We start from the raw sequence: 16,763 nt of genomic DNA, 5'->3' as shown, positions 1-16,763 counted from the left end.
AAACTGTTTCTCTGGGAAATCATTGAGTCATCATAACTTCCTCTTAAATCTTATAAATTAAATAAAAAGGTGGCCATCAAGTATGTGGAAAGCTTAACTTTCAGTAAAGATAACCTGCTAAAGTTCAAAGTGAGCATTAGAATGAGGAAGAAAGCTGGTTTAAGTGTCTTTGAGTGTGGTGTGTTTGTTGGTGGCAGACAGGCTGGTCTGAATATTTGTGAAACTGCTGGGATTTTCCCAACACAACTATCTGGAGTTTACAGAGAGTGGTCTGAACAAGAGAAAACATCCAGTAAGTGGCAGTGTTCTTAGGGAAAATGCTTTGTTGATACTAGAGGTTAGAGAAGAATGGCCAGAGTGTTTCAAGCTGAGAGGAAGGCAACAGTGACTGAAATAACCACTCCATACAACCAAAGTATGCAGAAGAGCAACTCTTAATGTGCAGCACATTGAAGCAGAGGGGCTTCATCAGCAGAAGACCATACCGGGGGCTGCTTCTGTCAACCAAGAACAGGAAATTGAAGCTACAAATTACACAGGCTCACCAAAAGCGGACAACAGAAGACTGATAACATGTTGGAAAAAGCATGGAGCCATCCTGCTTTATATCTAACATTTACAGTACTGGTGGTGGTGGAGGTGTAAGGGTGTAGGGGATATTTTCTTCCCACATATTGGGCTTTTTACTACCGACTGAGCATTGTTTAAATGTCATGGTCTACCCAGGTTTTCTTTTGCTGACCATGTCCATCAGCTGTTCGTATTTACTAAACAGTGATTTCACTGTACTCAAACGACTTCCACAGTCGCCATATTTAAGTCCGATAGAGCATTTTATGTATGTGGTGGGTTTTTGGTTTTTTTTTTAAAAAGAAACTTTACAGATGGATTAAAAAGGTAATAAATGTATTTATTTTTTAGCAACTAATGAAGTGTTTATTTTTTTTTCCTGCAACTTTTTCCTCTTTTGCAGAGGTTTTTAACTCTGTTCTTATCTGTACTCTGCAGTGCGTCAGTACATTTTCTGCAGTTCAGCCACTAGAGTGCACACTTTTAACATGCTGCCATAGAGCTACATGACTCACATGGTGTTTCATTTATTGTGGTGCTGCAAAAATAATCTCACGCACAGAGCGAGTCTGCCAAGACTAATCTGTTCAGTTGCATAAGCTGAAGTTTGATCTGTTTTTCCAATTCCTTGTCAGTGTTTTTAGTTTTCAAAACAACATCGGTGAACTCCTATTAAAATTAAACCTGATCTTGATTCATTTTGCCTTTCCAGTGTTTAGTTTTTAGTGAGCCTCATAAGTCCCAGCGCTGCTTCAGTGGGGTGGAATCGGCAGTATTGGCAGGCCCCTCATCTTTCATAAGATAAGCAAATTACTGGCTTGTTTACATGCTGGTGTGTTGAAAATGTAAATCAAACGAAAGAGACTTTTGTACTGAGTTAACAAAGATGCCTCAATGGAATCTTGATACTGGATGCTCTACATCTGCGCCTAATCAGACTTGTGGCTCCAGTCCCACAGTCCCAGATGACTGGGATGTGGTGGATCTGCTGAATCACAGCAGACACACACAGGACGAAAAGAAAAATTCTAAGCCTTTTTTCCCCCCTTTTCTTATGACCTGAATCAAAATCACCCTTCCCTAACCTATTTTCCCTTCCATGCTTACATTAGCAATGTTTTATTGAAGGAGTGATTTCAGCTGAGAGCAACCTAACTGACATGATTCCACTCAGAAACCCTTTAAAGGATTAATAATGTGAAACAGAGAACTCAGCCACATATCCAGCATCCTACCGGTGTGTCAAGGCCTCTGGCATCCAAGTCAGAATGACGAGAACAGAGCAGGGTTGACTTTTATGAATCTGTTTCCATTTGTACCTAGTGAGCCTGCTGGATTACAGTCTTTCTCTCTCACTTTCACTCTCGCCTTCCCTCCCCCAACTCTGTTCCTCTCTCTCTCTCTCTCTCTCTCTCTCTCTCTCTCTCTCTCTCTCTCTCTCTGATGTCATTGTTTCCTGCCCAATAGTTTCTGATGCTCAGTTCAGGTCTGTGTGCACACACATTAAACATAATGCACAGCACTCTGCTTGAAATGCTGACATATAGGAAATTACAGACACGTACAACACTGATGTCAGCCCCATTTTCAGTCGATTCTGTGCTCTGGTTTCTCTTGTCTGCACTGCAGACATCAAACAATGTGTGCGTACTACCTGTGGCCATGTCACCTTTTGCAGGCTGATTTAAGGCCTTGTAGGGTTGCCTATCTTCTCTTTGTGGTTATCATCCACTGACTTTCCTTCAGAAACTATAGCTGCCAAAAAAAACAAATGCTAGAACTGTTGCATTATCTATAACATCATTCACATCCTTTACACTGTTGTAACATATTAGCTTCCAACAAATAAAATCATTCCATTTGTGCTGTAATAATAACAGCAATAGTAATAACTAAAGTTATCCAGCTCTGTGTTAGTTCCAGCTCAGAAGCCCTGTGCTTGACCTTACTGTAGTCCGAGATTTCTGCAGCATTCTTCACAGCAGTAGTCATATCCCCCATCGATAAGATTGCACAACACCATAGTTTTCTTAAAATCAAATCCCACGCAGTCTGTTTTCCTTTTCTGCGTCACTGTCCTCTGAGTCTGAGACAGTACGAACTAAATGATTTTAGCAGGTTTTCATGCACTTGGACGTCTGTACCTGTGTATCTGTCTTGTTCATCACAGTCTGAAACCCATTCAGAGGACATCTCTTCTTTTTCTGCTCCTAAGCAGAGTTTATAGGAGTTCTGCGGGCTTCACAATGCTTTTTACCACATTGCTTAATATCTGGATTCTAAATCTAGAAACTGAAATGATCTAAACTCTTAGCCTAGACTTATTAATGGATCAGTCATTCTTCATTGAGACTAGCTGCAACCTTTTCTACACACCCAGAATTTAAAGGCCCTGACAGGCTCTCCAAACAGTGGACAGAGTAAGAGGAGGATGGGGGATGGTTAAAAAAAAACACAGCAAATGTTAATTCTGTCTGTGTATTACTCCAACCCCCCCCCCCCCCCCCCCCCCACCCACCCACCCCCCACCCTTTTGTGAAACACAACCTTTTCTCCAGAAAGGAGAAAGAAAAATACGTAACACTCAGAGGAATGAGCGACAGTGCACCACACTGAAGTGATGGAAAGCAGAGATCCCCTTTTTTTTAAGTACCAAAGAAGAATCTATGTTTTACTCCTGCCTGTTTCCCTTTTTTTTTCTCCTCTTCTTCTTTTTTGGAATTCCTCACTCTGAGGATTAGCTTGTGTTTGTCTCAATCCTCCCCCTTTTGCCCATTCTCTCCTCCTCCTCCTCTTCGGCTTGTGGAATTCAGTGTCCTAGGAATCACTCCCCTCTCCTGCTGCTTTGTGGTGACTGAGGAATTCAGCCAGAGCCGAGGACGAAGAAAAATTGGCGTTTAACTCCAGGAGGTGCAAACCCTGCAGTCTGGGGCCCTCACCTGCCTTCCTTCATCCTCCCCCTCCAACTCCTGTCTGAGCACTGCACCTGTTCTGACTTGTCGGCCAGGTGGAGGGGATCCTCTAGCCTTGCGCTGTTTTTTCAGCTGACCCTGGCTTCGGGGTAATTAGGAACCCTGTCTATTCATTTGACTGGATTACTGCTTTGCTTTGCATCTTTTCTTTCCGTCTGTCTCTACAACCCACCTCCCTTCCCTCCCTGTGTATCTCTACCCCCCTCCCACTCCATCTCTTGTCTAGAGCAGTCTGAGGCTGGCTGACACTGTGGCTGTGTGGGTATGTGTGGAGTTGCAGAGGTTTCCCTTCTCGAGTAAAAGTGTGGATCACAAGGAAAGAGCACACAAGGGGGCCTAAGGGTGAAATTTAACCTTCTGGCAATTAAACTGGAGTGAGTGTTGCGCGGTTGTACAAACTCCAAACCAAAGGATTGTGCGAGTTGGAAGAGCAGCAGGTATGAAGATCCAGGCTGTGACTGCGTCTGCGGCTCTGCTGGCCCTGTGCTGCCTGCTGATGATCCCTAGAGGAGGAGAGAGCGCCGGGGGAATAGTTTCTCTCCGGCAGGCTGGGGATCAGCTGCGAGACGAATCGCCGGATGACCCAGAAAGAGAGCAAGGACTTGTAGCAGACTTACTCCCAGAGGAGGGTGGCATCAAGACCAAGAGAGAAGCAGAAGCCAACCAGGCAGGTAAGTGGAAGAAATTATATTTTGTACTTCTAAAGCACAGATGTGTTATGCCGACAAGATATCAGAGCTGCTGAGGTACTGCTTGAGTTGTGGCATGACATGGAGCAAATGCAGACACAAACACACAACGATTCGGTCTCTGACAGCTCCAACAGCGTGACAAAGTCCATGTGCTCGTCTGTCCACTCCTGCTTCCCCGCACAAGGGAGCGGGACAGATGAGCTGGTTTAACTCACACCAGACAAGAGAAGAAGACACTGAGTCGAGCATCTTGCAGACAGATTTTTTTATGACGCGTACCTTTTCCACTGCCTCAGTTGCTCAAGCCCTGCATGAATAATGCTGACTCTTCTGTACAGTCCCGCTAACACACTTCAAGCAATAAGCCCAGTTTTTGGAGCCATTAAATAAGCTCTTTGATGAGTCTCGCTTATGCTGCTGAGGTGAAAGCGGTACATTTATTGAGTATCTGGACTGATTTTGGATCATTAAAGCTGAACTGTGGTTAATAGAGCACAACTAATGGAAAGAGAGAAACATGGTTTCCATGAAGGTGCCACAGGACTTGAGGAAAAGTCAAAAGGAAATACTGATGGACCTCAAGCAGCCACTGAAATGTAATTGGCAGTCTGGACTTTCCTTGGAAACACTGCAATGTGATGCAGTGAAGAAATAGTTGCATAATCTCAGACCCAAGCCTCATAAAAGAACTAATTGTGTCTTTAGCTTCTGTATGCAAGGAGGAATATGTTTTCATTTCAAAAGATTTTGTGACAGAACCGTGAGGAGTGGGCTCTGGAAAACCTCTCTCTCTCTCTGCCGCTTCTTTTTTTCCCCTTTTTTCCAGATATTTTAGGCCGGGTGAGGAGGGCACCTGATGAAGACAAGAAGAAAAAGAAGGACAAGAAGAAGAACAAAGAGCCAAAAGACCCCAAAGCCACCAAAAAGCCAAAAACCGACAAGAAGGGAAAGAAGAAGGACAAGAAAACAACAACCACAACTTTGCCCCCGACCACAACAAGTGAGAAGAGAATACTAAGCCTTGAGCCTGCTTCACTGATCACTTGGATTTGATTGTTGTTAAATCTTGTATCTTATATTTCCAGCGATCCCAACGGAGCCACCCACCGAACCATATACAGATTACCCCTATCCTGATGCCGGTGAGTGGCACACATGCAGGGGCTGCTTGAAGAATATTGACTCAGTTGACTACTAAATTTGAGTTCATATAACTATATTGTTAATATGTGTTAATGTTAATATGTTAATATTCTGTGTGTTAAATTGCCTCCCACTACTGGCTTGGAAAAACATGTTTAACAATTTTTTTTTAAAGGCTGGGAATATAAGAATATAAATGGGATATAAACATGACAATATAAATGGAAACTTCAACCATTGTATGCATCGAAGTCTGAACAGGATTTGGTCAGTGCTACTGCACCTTTGAGAAAATTTATGTAAATCGCAAAATTATGTCATTCAAGTCTGTTTTGGGGTGGACCAGGAGCATAAAAGAAGTGGATTTGCCTCTGGTTTGTAGATTTGAAAGCCGTAACCTCAAGCATTTTGAGGGCTGGATGTGAACACAATGGTGAGCTGCAGAGGAGTGTGGGATGAATGTAAGAACCTGAGGACACTGTCTACATAAAATCTGACCATTCAAATCATGATCATGCAATACTGAAGAAGATTTCAAACACCAGGGTCAGAGGCCATAAAATGACCACAGAAAAACTTGACAGGGATGATTAATCTCATTAAAGTTTTATGCAGCATGACTTCGTTGTCCCAACACTGTTGAATATTAGAGAGTTTAAGTCACTTCCACATTAGCTTATTTTGTACAATACCAGATTGTAGACAGATGGAGGAATCTACCGTGACATCACCCATTGGTTTCTGAAGTCTGGCCTTGAGATGAGTGTTTCAGCTGTTTCTGCCATCTTGGTGAAACTGGAGCTCATGAGAGGGCAGTTTTATACCGCAGATAATCTTCCATTTTGATACACGGAATGACCAAGATTTTTAAAACAGACCATTTTTATCCAGCGTGACCCAAAACGAAAGACTGAGCTCAACAGGAAAGTGTTTACAGAGGTCAAGACAGAAAGCTGTTCTCCCTTTGACATTAGGCTTAGTAGCTTCTGCACCCAGAAGCTACTGAAAATGACAAAACTTAGAGTTAGAAAGATCAAATGTAGCCCCCTCCTCATTTCTGAGCCAGCTACCAGCTCAGTGTTACATTAGCCTCACATAACACACCTAAATCTCTAAATCACAACACTGAAATGAAGACTGAAATGTGGCACACACACCTAGATGTAAATATAGCACCTATTCCGATTAGGCAAAAAAGTTGTGCTCTTTTATGATTTTTTACCCATCGAGGGTTACAGTGTTTGTTTGTTTGTTTGTGAGGATTTGTTGTTGTTTTTATTCAAATACAAATTTAAAACTAGAAATATGTCTAAGTAGTAGTGGAAAGGAGGAAAAATAATTTCAGATCCAGTTCAAAAATCAGAACATTATAAAACACCAGAGAACCATAAAAATATTTGTGTCCAGACTTGTGAGCTCACCATCAGCCAGCTTTTGTGTCTGTTTCCCTCTCAGAAACTGATTACTGGAGCCCAGAAGATGACTACTGGGGTCCTGAGCCCACACCCTCCAGGCCAAAGCCTGAGGCTGCAATCACAGATCCCCCATACGACTACTGGAAGCCAGACGCCCCCGTAACAGATGCCTATGAAGACTACTTTAAACCAGATGAGGAAGACCCAGCTGCTCTTGTAACATATGCCTACGATGACTATTGGAAACCAGCAGAGAAAGAAGTGCCCACTTCAGCGCCTGCCATCTACGATGATTACATGAAACCAGACGAGACAGACCTCTACACCTCTGTGACCGATAACTATGACAGCTACTGGCAAGAAGTAAACCCAACGCCTGCTGCCCCTGATACAAAGCCTGGAACAGATGACAGCGATTACTGGGATGCCACATGTACGTATAAGTCTTTCGTGTCTTTGTTTTGATTGAGGATGTTTAGTGTGGAGGCAGTTTATGTAACATGAATAAGATGATGAAAGCATAATTAGATCCATGTGGCAAAATGGGGGGGCGCTGAAACAATTCTGAGAAATATCATGAATTTACTTAACTGACAGGGGTGTTTACAGGAATTTTTCAGTGGGGTAGGCCAAGGTGTGGGGCACGATTAAGGCAGGGGCCCCGTAGGAAAAACAATTGTCTTAAATAATTTTTTTTTATCAGAAATGCAGAAAATTGGTATTAAAGAAACTGATGCTGCACAAAAAATACTTTTACAAGCAATCTGACTCTTCACTTAAGTAATAGTAAAGGTTTTTATCATCAGCTTGTACTTTAAAAAGCTTGCTTTAGATACTTCGAACTAACAAGTAACTACAACTTGAAAATAACTGGTATAGAGTACAAAATGTGACACTTATATACAAGATGTAATGGAGTAGAAGTAGACAACAACATAGAAATACTAAGGTACAAGTAAATTAAAACCTTACTTCGATGAAATAGTAAAGTAAATTCTCTCATCTGATGGTGTTAAGTATTGTAGCATTAATAGTAATGTACTCCAATAGCATTAAAAGATTAGGAAACACCCTCACCTTCAGAGGGGATGGATGCCACCCCACATCCTTCCTCTAGGCACTCCCCTGCCAGTGGAAACTTGAGTCGAGACAAATGCTTTACTCTCTGTCTTGTGAAACTTGACATTTAAAATAATGGCAGTTAGTAAAATTTTAGTTTATGTCTTTAAAAGTATGAGGGAGTCAAACAACAAGAACTCAATTAGGTCAAAATTTCCCCTTTGTTTTATCATTACTGCTTTGCGGTGTGGAAATAAAAACTGCTGGTAGTGGTTAAAAAGGATCATTGTCAGAGTTTAAAGTGCATTCTTTTAATGCTAATTGAGAGGTCATGTGTACAGAAATAGTTACAGAATCAAAGGTGTCTTTTTTAACAGTGCTGGGTTGTATGATATTATCAAGAAGCTTTTAAATTCATGATTTAAAAAATTAAATATTTCAATTTCCCCATGAAAGTGGTCACTTGTGCTTCTTTTCTTCAGAAACATACTAGATGATCTAAGACAGTGTTACTCTTTGTGAAACAGAAGGAAAGAAGCAAAGAACAGACACAAAAAAGGAGTGAACTGCACTATGGGAGACATTTACAGAGAGTAGGCCAGCAATCTGTCCAGGATGTACCCTGCATTTTGTCCTCTGTCAACTACAAAAGGCTTCTGCCTCTTACCAACCCTTATTTGGATAAGTGATTAGGAATAGGATGTTCAGTGATTAATCAGCTGGACACTCAGTAAACTCGGTGGTTTGTTTAAGCTGAAGGAACTGCGTAAACTTCTGATTAAATAACGTTTAATAACAGATACCCGCTAATCTTTTGGATCCGATTTTCAGACATATTGGAGAAAACTTTTATGAGCGCTCTTTATTTCTTCCCGCTGAAGTCAACAGAGGGCTTTTTTTCCACGGGATGAAATGCATGCTGGAAACAGTGTGTCGTGCAGACCTGTGACACTCATCTGGATTTGAATGGCATGCTCTCATTACTCTTTGTTTCCACACTACTGTACAGTACCTATGCTCCTTCAGCATTTCCAATGATTCACTCATACTTGGCCCTTCTGCATTCTTGCTTATATTCCCCCATTTCTCTGTCTGTTACACTTAAATCACCTCTCAGCTTGACCTTTTGAATTCTTCTTCCTGCAGATGAGGTGCAACCGTCACCTGATGGTAAAGAGGTCAGCCCAGAAATTAAGGTTGAAATCCTGCCAGGTGACTGCAGACTCTCATGACAAAATCAACTAATGTGAAACCTCTAGTAAGCATTAAGATACAAATGAAATAGCCAGCCCATACTTTGTGTTTCATTAGAAATGCAACACATGAGAATAACACTGGAGCTAATCTATGAGCTGACCTGCCCTAGTTTACACACAGGAGTGGGTGGGTTTATTTCTTCCACACAGTCAACAAAACTTTCCACAGTTTTCTTGTAGAGCAACAAAAAGCCCTGTGATCAGAGCCCAGCAAAGTTATGTTTCTCATAAATGGGGAATTGAAGATTTAACAGCTACGTTATACAGCGGGCATCACACCAGCATCAAAATAGAAAACTCCTCTTGTGGTTGAATAATTCGGGCCACTGCTAAGTTGTAAAATTTTGCATGTAATCCCATAAAGCTTGACTCTGTAAAGTAGCGGCGCCTCCGAGGGGCTGAACGAATCGTCTGACTTCGTGTTTGTTCTCTTTTACACAGAAGAGCCCACCGCCACCGCGCCCTATGAGGGGACCTGGTATGATGATTACGACGAGTACGGGATGAGTATGTGGCCGCCCGCTCACACACATGTGAATCACAACCATACTCGAATGTTTTCTATTATTGGTTTAGTCACAGAGAACTTCCTGCCAATAAAGCAAACAGCAAAAGAAAGGGATAAACAACAGTTGGGTCAATAGCTTTCAAGTGTTCCTTGATGACCTGTTTGCATTTCTTAATGACTTGCAAAACCACAAAAAAAAAGCATGCATATACAGTACACTACTGTGCATGGCTCTGTGGTAATCATTGTTGTTTCTATGAAATTATAAGTGATTTTCTTTCCTTTTCTGTTGTTGTTGTTGTTTTCAGAGAGAAAAGAAGACGAGACTGATGAAAAGTGGATGGAAAAAGAGCGAGAAAGAGCAGCCAAAGAGAGGGAGAGGGAAGAAAGAGGTAAGGAGACCCACATGGGATTCTTCTTTTTGTTATTTGCACCACCGTGCGTAATCCTGTCAAAGCAAAGAGAGTGCCTCATGAACCCAAGTGGAAAAGTACTAACAATGATGTTGTCTCCCCTCAGTCATATCTAGTCATACTAAGAGAATGCAGATGTGATTTCCATGCATACAAATGTGTGTGTCTCGGGCACTTGCTTTAACTTGCATGACAGGGACAAAAGTTCACCCCACCAAAGTAAAACGGAGATTAGGGCTGTAAAGAGTTCAGAAATCTCATATGGGCTGGGCCCAAAAGCAAAGAGCGTGAGATAAGCTAAGAAGGCTGTGCCGGCATCGGATTGGAAGTGAGGGATAAAGAGGAGTGACAACAAAGGGAGAAGTATTTCAGCTCTTTTGTGCCACGTGTCTGCCGTGCGTAAAGTTGAAGGGGTAAAGCCCAGAGCAAGTGATATATAACACCACCGGGACTGCTGTTAATGAGGCTCTTCCTGTGTGCACAGTTTGACCCAGACTAGGTCTAAGGTGAAATGATTTTGCAGACGTCTCTGAGAGTTGTTGCATTCTTCCGTAAACCAACTATATGCATCTACAGATACTGTGTAAATGGGCGCATGTGTGTGTTGTGGGTGAGAGAGCTTACAACATGTTTTACATTCTCACTGTCAGCCATGTAACCAGCATCACGCTCCAGTATGTGTCAGAATATGAATAATGACAATGGGTGAGAGACTCTGCAATCTTCCTTCATGGTAAAAGTCCAGGTCAGAGGGATGATGATGATGATGATGAGTTTCAGAGCAGACTTGGACTAGAAGCTAAATCATAACATCTGGTGTGCTTTGTTTTTTAACCGTAATCTGGCCCTCCAGGTCCCCGTGAGGACTTTTGGCAAATAAAAATTGTAAAATAATACTGAGTTCCTCCATCATTTCTGGGCAGAGTAAAAGAAAAATAAATTCAGCCAAGACAGCGCAATTTATTTTGCATTAAGACTGTTTGTCTGGCCTCGGACAGAGAGAGCGCAGAAGCTAAAGGAGGCAGAGGAGAGAGCCAGGAACAGGCCACGTGTCTTCAAAGAGCCAAAGAGTAAGTCAACATCTGTTCAAATCTGGAGAGTATACGTAAGCTTTTGCTGAATGTAATTAACACATTATGTAAATGTTCTCTTTCTGCTTGGCAGAGTGTCCTCCCCTGGGGATGGAGTCTCACAAGGTCGAGCCAGATCAGCTTTCAGCCTCTTCTATGTCTCAGTATCACTTTGCACCTCAGAGGGCGCGCCTAAACATGCAGGTACACAACAATCAGGGCGGGGCCATGCACCTACAAGCAGGCCTTGAAATAACCACCAGCTGCCAGCAACACTGAAAAATACTGTTATTGTTGGGTCTGTCACTTCCAGGAGCTGCCTTAGTGGTACATGCTTGACGGATTCTTTTAAGTCCTCAGTATTTAAATCAACAATGTGTTTTTTTTGGGGGGTGGGCGGGTGGGGGTATCCAAATTCTTCTGTTAATGGATGCAAAAGTAGATATGTTGCTTTGGCACTCAAGATACTAAAAGGGTTCGAGTATTCAGTAGCATGTGTCTCCCAGGGCTCCGATGATGAGGAAAACATAAGAGGTGGAGCGTGGTGTGCAAATTCAGAGGATGCTATCCACTGGTTTGAGATAGATGCTCGCAGGGCGACAGAGTTCACCGGAGTCATTACTCAGGGACGGGACTCCTTAAATGAGTAAGAGACAAACAGACACGCAGACATAAATATGCATCATTTGACATTCCTACACCCAACAATTTGCCCTCTTCTTCTGTCAGCAATGACTACGTGACGTCCTACTTCCTGGCTTTCAGCAATGACAGCAGAGAGTGGACCACCATTCACGATGGATACGCCGACTGGGTGAGTTCATCTAAAACTGTGCCACTTCCACAAGCACCAATACTCATCTTCCTCTCCCCCTCATTCACATGTCCTCTCTTGTGCAGTTGTTTTTCGGAAATAATGATAAGGACACCCCAGTGATGAACCAGCTTGCGGTGCCCGTGGTGGCCCGCTACATGCGAATTATCCCACAGAGCTGGAACGGCTCTCTTTGTATGAGGCTGGAGGTCCTAGGCTGCCCCCTGCCTGGTGAGTCGTATGCCCACACACTCACACACACCTTAAACACAGAAAATGAATAATTTTTGCTGCTCTTTTCTCCAAACAGATCCAGTTAATGTTCTGTACAAGCAAAATGAGGTGACTCCCGTGGACTACTTGCAGTTCAAACACCACAGCTACTCGGAGATGGTTGATGTGAGTTTCCCTGCAAAGTTTATCTGCTGGCTGATAGAATTCCAGGAGGTCCGCTTTAAATGCTCTAATATAAATTGCAGCTTCATTCTGTCCCAGTTTTTCATTTGAACCACCAGAGACCAACATGACATTTCCACAATAACATAATATTCATTATTAACCATCTGCTTTGTAGTGCGTAATGTAATCAAATACAATGCTTTGCATATTTACTGTTGTCTTTATCTCACCTATTCAGCTTATGAAGTCAGTGAATGAGGAGTGCCCTAACATCACCACCATCTACAGCCTGGGCCGCAGCTCCAAGGGACGGGAAATTGTTGCCATGATAATCTCTGGCAATCCCACAGAGCACGAAATAGGTGGGATCTCAAGCAGGAAACGGGCAGATAGCCGTGTTCTTATTGTAATGTGTGCTATAACAACACAAATGCTGTAATGTGCAGTATTTCAAACAGTCTGGGATGCTGATTCGTTGAAATTACGCTGGGTCTTTATGGCACCACTGTGGTATCCTGCAAATCCTAATAAACACCAGGCGGACACCAGCAGATTAAGGCTGACAGACAATTACAGTCTCGCCCCGGTTGTCCCCACAGGTGAGCCAGAGATCCGCTTCACGGCAGGTCTCCATGGAAATGAGGCAGTGGGTCGGGAGATGATCCTGCTTCTCATGCAGTACCTGTGCAAAGAGTATAAAGACAGAAACCCCAGAGCCCAGCGCCTGGTGGAGGGAATACGCATCCACCTGGTGCCTTCGCTCAACCCTGACGGACAGGAGGAAGCTTTTGAAGCGGTCGGTGTAAAAAACAATCAATTAATGACAACATGTTTTAAATACTGTCTAAAACAAAGAGGAAATGTCTGTGAAACATAGTGGGCTACTTAGATGAGTATGTCTCTTTTACCCAATTTCTACTCTGCAGGGATCAGAGCTGAGCAGTTGGACCACCGGTCACTTCACCAATGAGGGCTTTGACATCTTCCAGAACTTCCCTGATCTGAATAGTATCCTGTGGGATGCTGAGGATAAGGGCATGGTGCCTAAACTCACCCCCAACCATCATGTGCCTATACCAGAGCACTTTGAAGCTAATAGTTCGGTAAAGCAACAAACAAACAAATACGCATATAGATATAGATATAGATATAGATATAGATATATAAAGTCTTTGAGACTAACCAGGTTGTGGTAAACAAAAACAAAAGTATGTTACATGAGATTCTGATCCTCTGTCTGTGTGATCCTGATCTTCCTGCTTTTGTTCCAGATTGCTGTGGAAACCAGGGCCATAATCTCCTGGATGAAAAGCTATCCATTTGTGTTGGGTGCAAACTTCCAGGGTGGGGAGAGAATTGTGGCCTATCCTTATGACAGCTTACGTCTCAACAAGCCTGCTGAGAGCCAGAAACCTCAGAGTCGCAAGAAGAGACAGTATGACTTGTTTCCCTACCTGTGTTCTGTTGTTGTTTCTGTACCTTTACGTACACACGTATTGTCCAAATGCTAATTTTTCACCTCTGTGAACCACCAAAATAGTGCTTAATGATTCATTTAGAATCATGTCTGCAGGTATGAGGATGAAGGTTTTGATGTATCTGAGTGGGGAAGGGGCTACCATGAGGAGCCAGTGGAAGACTGGAGAAGCAGAGGGTATGCAGAGCCAGAAGAGGAGTGGCGGGGCCATGGATTTGACCATGGTCACGACACAGGCTATGACCATGGTCGCGACCCTGGGTACGACCATGGTCGCGACACAGGCTATGACCATGGTCGCGACACAGGCTATGACCATGGTCGCGACCCTGGGTACGACCATGGCTATGACCCTGGGTACGACCATGGCTACAATCACGCGTACAACCAGGGTTATGGGCACAGGGAGGAAGAAGACGATGACAGAGGAAGAAGTGCAGGCTACCATTATGCTGAATCTGAAGATGAGCCCCGCGTGACTGCAGACGAATCCCTCTTCAGGTGGCTAGCTATCTCCTATGCCTCCACACACCTGACCATGACACACAGCCATCACGGCTCCTGCCAAGGAGACACACCAGGAGGGGGTCTTGGAATTGTCAACCGGGCCAAATGGAAGCCAGTAACAGGCAGTAAGTAGAGACCAGTGCGTTTAAATTCCCACGTATGTTTATAGCACACCCTGGTGGACAGTAGTTGCAATACACGCTCTTGATCTTCCCTGCAGGTATGAATGACTTTAGCTACCTGCACACCAACTGTTTGGAGCTGTCCATTTTCCTGGGCTGTGATAAGTTCCCTCATCAGAGCGAGCTGGCGTATGAGTGGGAGAAAAACAGAGAAGCAATGCTCATCTTCATGGAGCAGGTTAGTCCCAAACAAACACAAACTGTAACCTGTCCTGACTGTGCTTCAGTCTGTAGTGAAAAGACTATTCAACATCCTGCTGGATATAATGTTGGATTTTAAAATTTCTAAAAAATAAAAATAAATAAAAGTACCTAAAATTGTGATTTACAGCATTGTGATTTTGCAGTTATTCCTCCTCTGTCCAACCGAGATGTTTCCCACGCTGTATTGGTTTTCCCGAGGTTGCTCCCCTTTATCCTTAGATTTGTCCACTGAGGGTCGACTGACAGAGGATGTCATATGTTGTACAGTTTGCAGAGCTCTTGGAGGCAAATGTTTGCTTTGGCTGTATAAGTTAACTGTCTGTTGCTTTGAATAGTTGATCGCAGGTGTTTAAATTCATATACCACTTATCAAAACAGTTTATTATATTATACATATAAAAGACCCAAATGCAACATAAAAATGGGAGTAGGATCAAATATGATTCTTTTGTAATGGATGATTTTTGAGTGGAATCATTTTAGAATAACTGAATCATTAAACCACAGCTTTTTGGATCAATCCAAGTATAATTTTGCTCAATTTTACTCCAAAGTCCACTCATGAAAAAATGAAACTACTGATTTTACTGAGCAGTTGAAGAGAACTACTACTCAGCAACTGTACCTTGTACTTTGCTTCTTTCACTCATGTAACTATTTGTGTACTTCAGGTGCATCGCGGCATTAGAGGGATTGTGAAAAATCAGCAGGGGAACCCTATTGCAAACGCTACTGTATCTATCGAGGGGATAAATCACGACGTGACCACAGGTCAGTATACTGTTCACACCATCACTCAGGATGTAATAAAATATAACATAGCTCAAACTGTGCTCAACACTACTGTTGCCATTGTAGCACCAACGGGGGATTATTGGCGTCTGCTTAACCCCGGGGAGTACCGCGTGACTGCTCGAGCTGAGGGCTTCTCCTCGTTGACCAAACTCTGTGTGGTGGGCTATGAGTCGGGTGCGACTGCCTGCAGCTTCAACCTGGCCAAGTCCAACTGGGACCGCATTAAACAGGTAAGACTGTCCCAACTTGAAGTGCCTCGATGCATGTGCATCTTAGCAGTATTCAGTAAAGCCTCTTTGTTTTTTCTTTAATTTCTCTGCAGATTATGGCCCTCCACGGCAACAAGCCAATTCGAATTGCCTACAGCAATAGCAGAGTACAGTACACCACAGTCAACAATGGCCACAGGAGTGTGATCGGTGCCAGTAATGGGTCTTCCACAAATTCTCGACTCAGTCCTGAGCAGCGACGGAAGCGCAAGATCGCTCTCATCCGTCGTCTTCGCCAGCGGAAGTTAATGAAGGCCATGTCGATGAGAACGACGTTACCCCCTACAACAACCACAACCACAATTCCCACAACAACAGAGGCCACCACATCCTGGTATGAATCTTGGGTCTGGGGAGAGGGACAGTCCTCAACTCCTGGCGGCTTCACAGACTCCATCATGGACTATGACTACAAGATCAGTGACTATTAAAGAAAACACAAGTGGCTTGTTTCAAGTAAACCACCGTCCTCTCTTAACTGTAGTTCACGTTGCCGTGTTGTACTTAGAGCTGGCTGAAGAATCAAATTAGGGCTCTCGTCTTTGTACGACGTAAGCAATGGGAATGTACAGAATATCAGCTATATTAAAATAGTACATCTGTTAATCAACATTTGAAATAAGGTCTCTTCACAGAAATGGAACCATTTTAGATTTTTTTTCCCCAAAGATCACACTTCATTATTCTCTGACTCGTTCAATCACTTCTACGAATGCTTCGTGAAAAGAAGTTTATTGTGGATGCACATAAAAAAAACTGTTATTTACACGATCTTCACATATGGCAGAAATATTTTTAGTGTGAACATTCAGTAAATGTGGGAGAACTTGGTAACAGATGAAGGAGTACAGAGGTTTTTATCATGTTTTCTCAGACACAGATGGGTTAGAAGAGTTATTTTTCAAATAAAGGCTTCTTATTAAACCACGAGGGTCTCTTCCTTTCTTTTTCATTTGCTGGTTTTCTTTCAGTTCAATGAAAAAAAACAAAAACACAAATGTTACTTTAACAGAAACAC

At 43.0% G+C, this 16,763-nt stretch overlaps 1 protein-coding gene across 1 annotated transcript; it reads left to right on the top strand.

Annotated features, from left to right (window-relative positions):
* Positions 1–3,415: 3,415 nt before the first annotated feature.
* On the top strand, positions 3,416–16,667 carry aebp1b (AE binding protein 1b). Its single transcript, XM_085367160.1, has 22 exons — positions 3,416–4,213; positions 5,061–5,234; positions 5,320–5,376; positions 6,833–7,225; positions 8,998–9,063; positions 9,549–9,614; positions 9,924–10,007; positions 11,027–11,098; positions 11,193–11,302; positions 11,605–11,744; positions 11,828–11,912; positions 11,999–12,143; positions 12,223–12,311; positions 12,550–12,673; positions 12,911–13,107; positions 13,238–13,414; positions 13,583–13,746; positions 13,885–14,420; positions 14,516–14,655; positions 15,353–15,452; positions 15,540–15,706; positions 15,799–16,667. Exons 1-22 carry the CDS (start codon positions 3,982–3,984, stop codon positions 16,174–16,176), a joined length of 3,696 nt encoding a protein of 1,231 aa, XP_085223286.1. The 5' UTR covers positions 3,416–3,981; the 3' UTR covers positions 16,177–16,667.
* Positions 16,668–16,763: the final 96 nt, after the last annotated feature.

This window comes from Diplotaxodon limnothrissa, linkage group LG12 (genome assembly GCF_057381915.1).
Source record: "Diplotaxodon limnothrissa isolate DT_005_m linkage group LG12, D_limnothrissa_male_GT1.1, whole genome shotgun sequence".
Taxonomy (NCBI): Eukaryota; Metazoa; Chordata; class Actinopteri; order Cichliformes; family Cichlidae; genus Diplotaxodon; species Diplotaxodon limnothrissa.
This window is presented reverse-complemented; position numbering and strand designations above follow the sequence as displayed.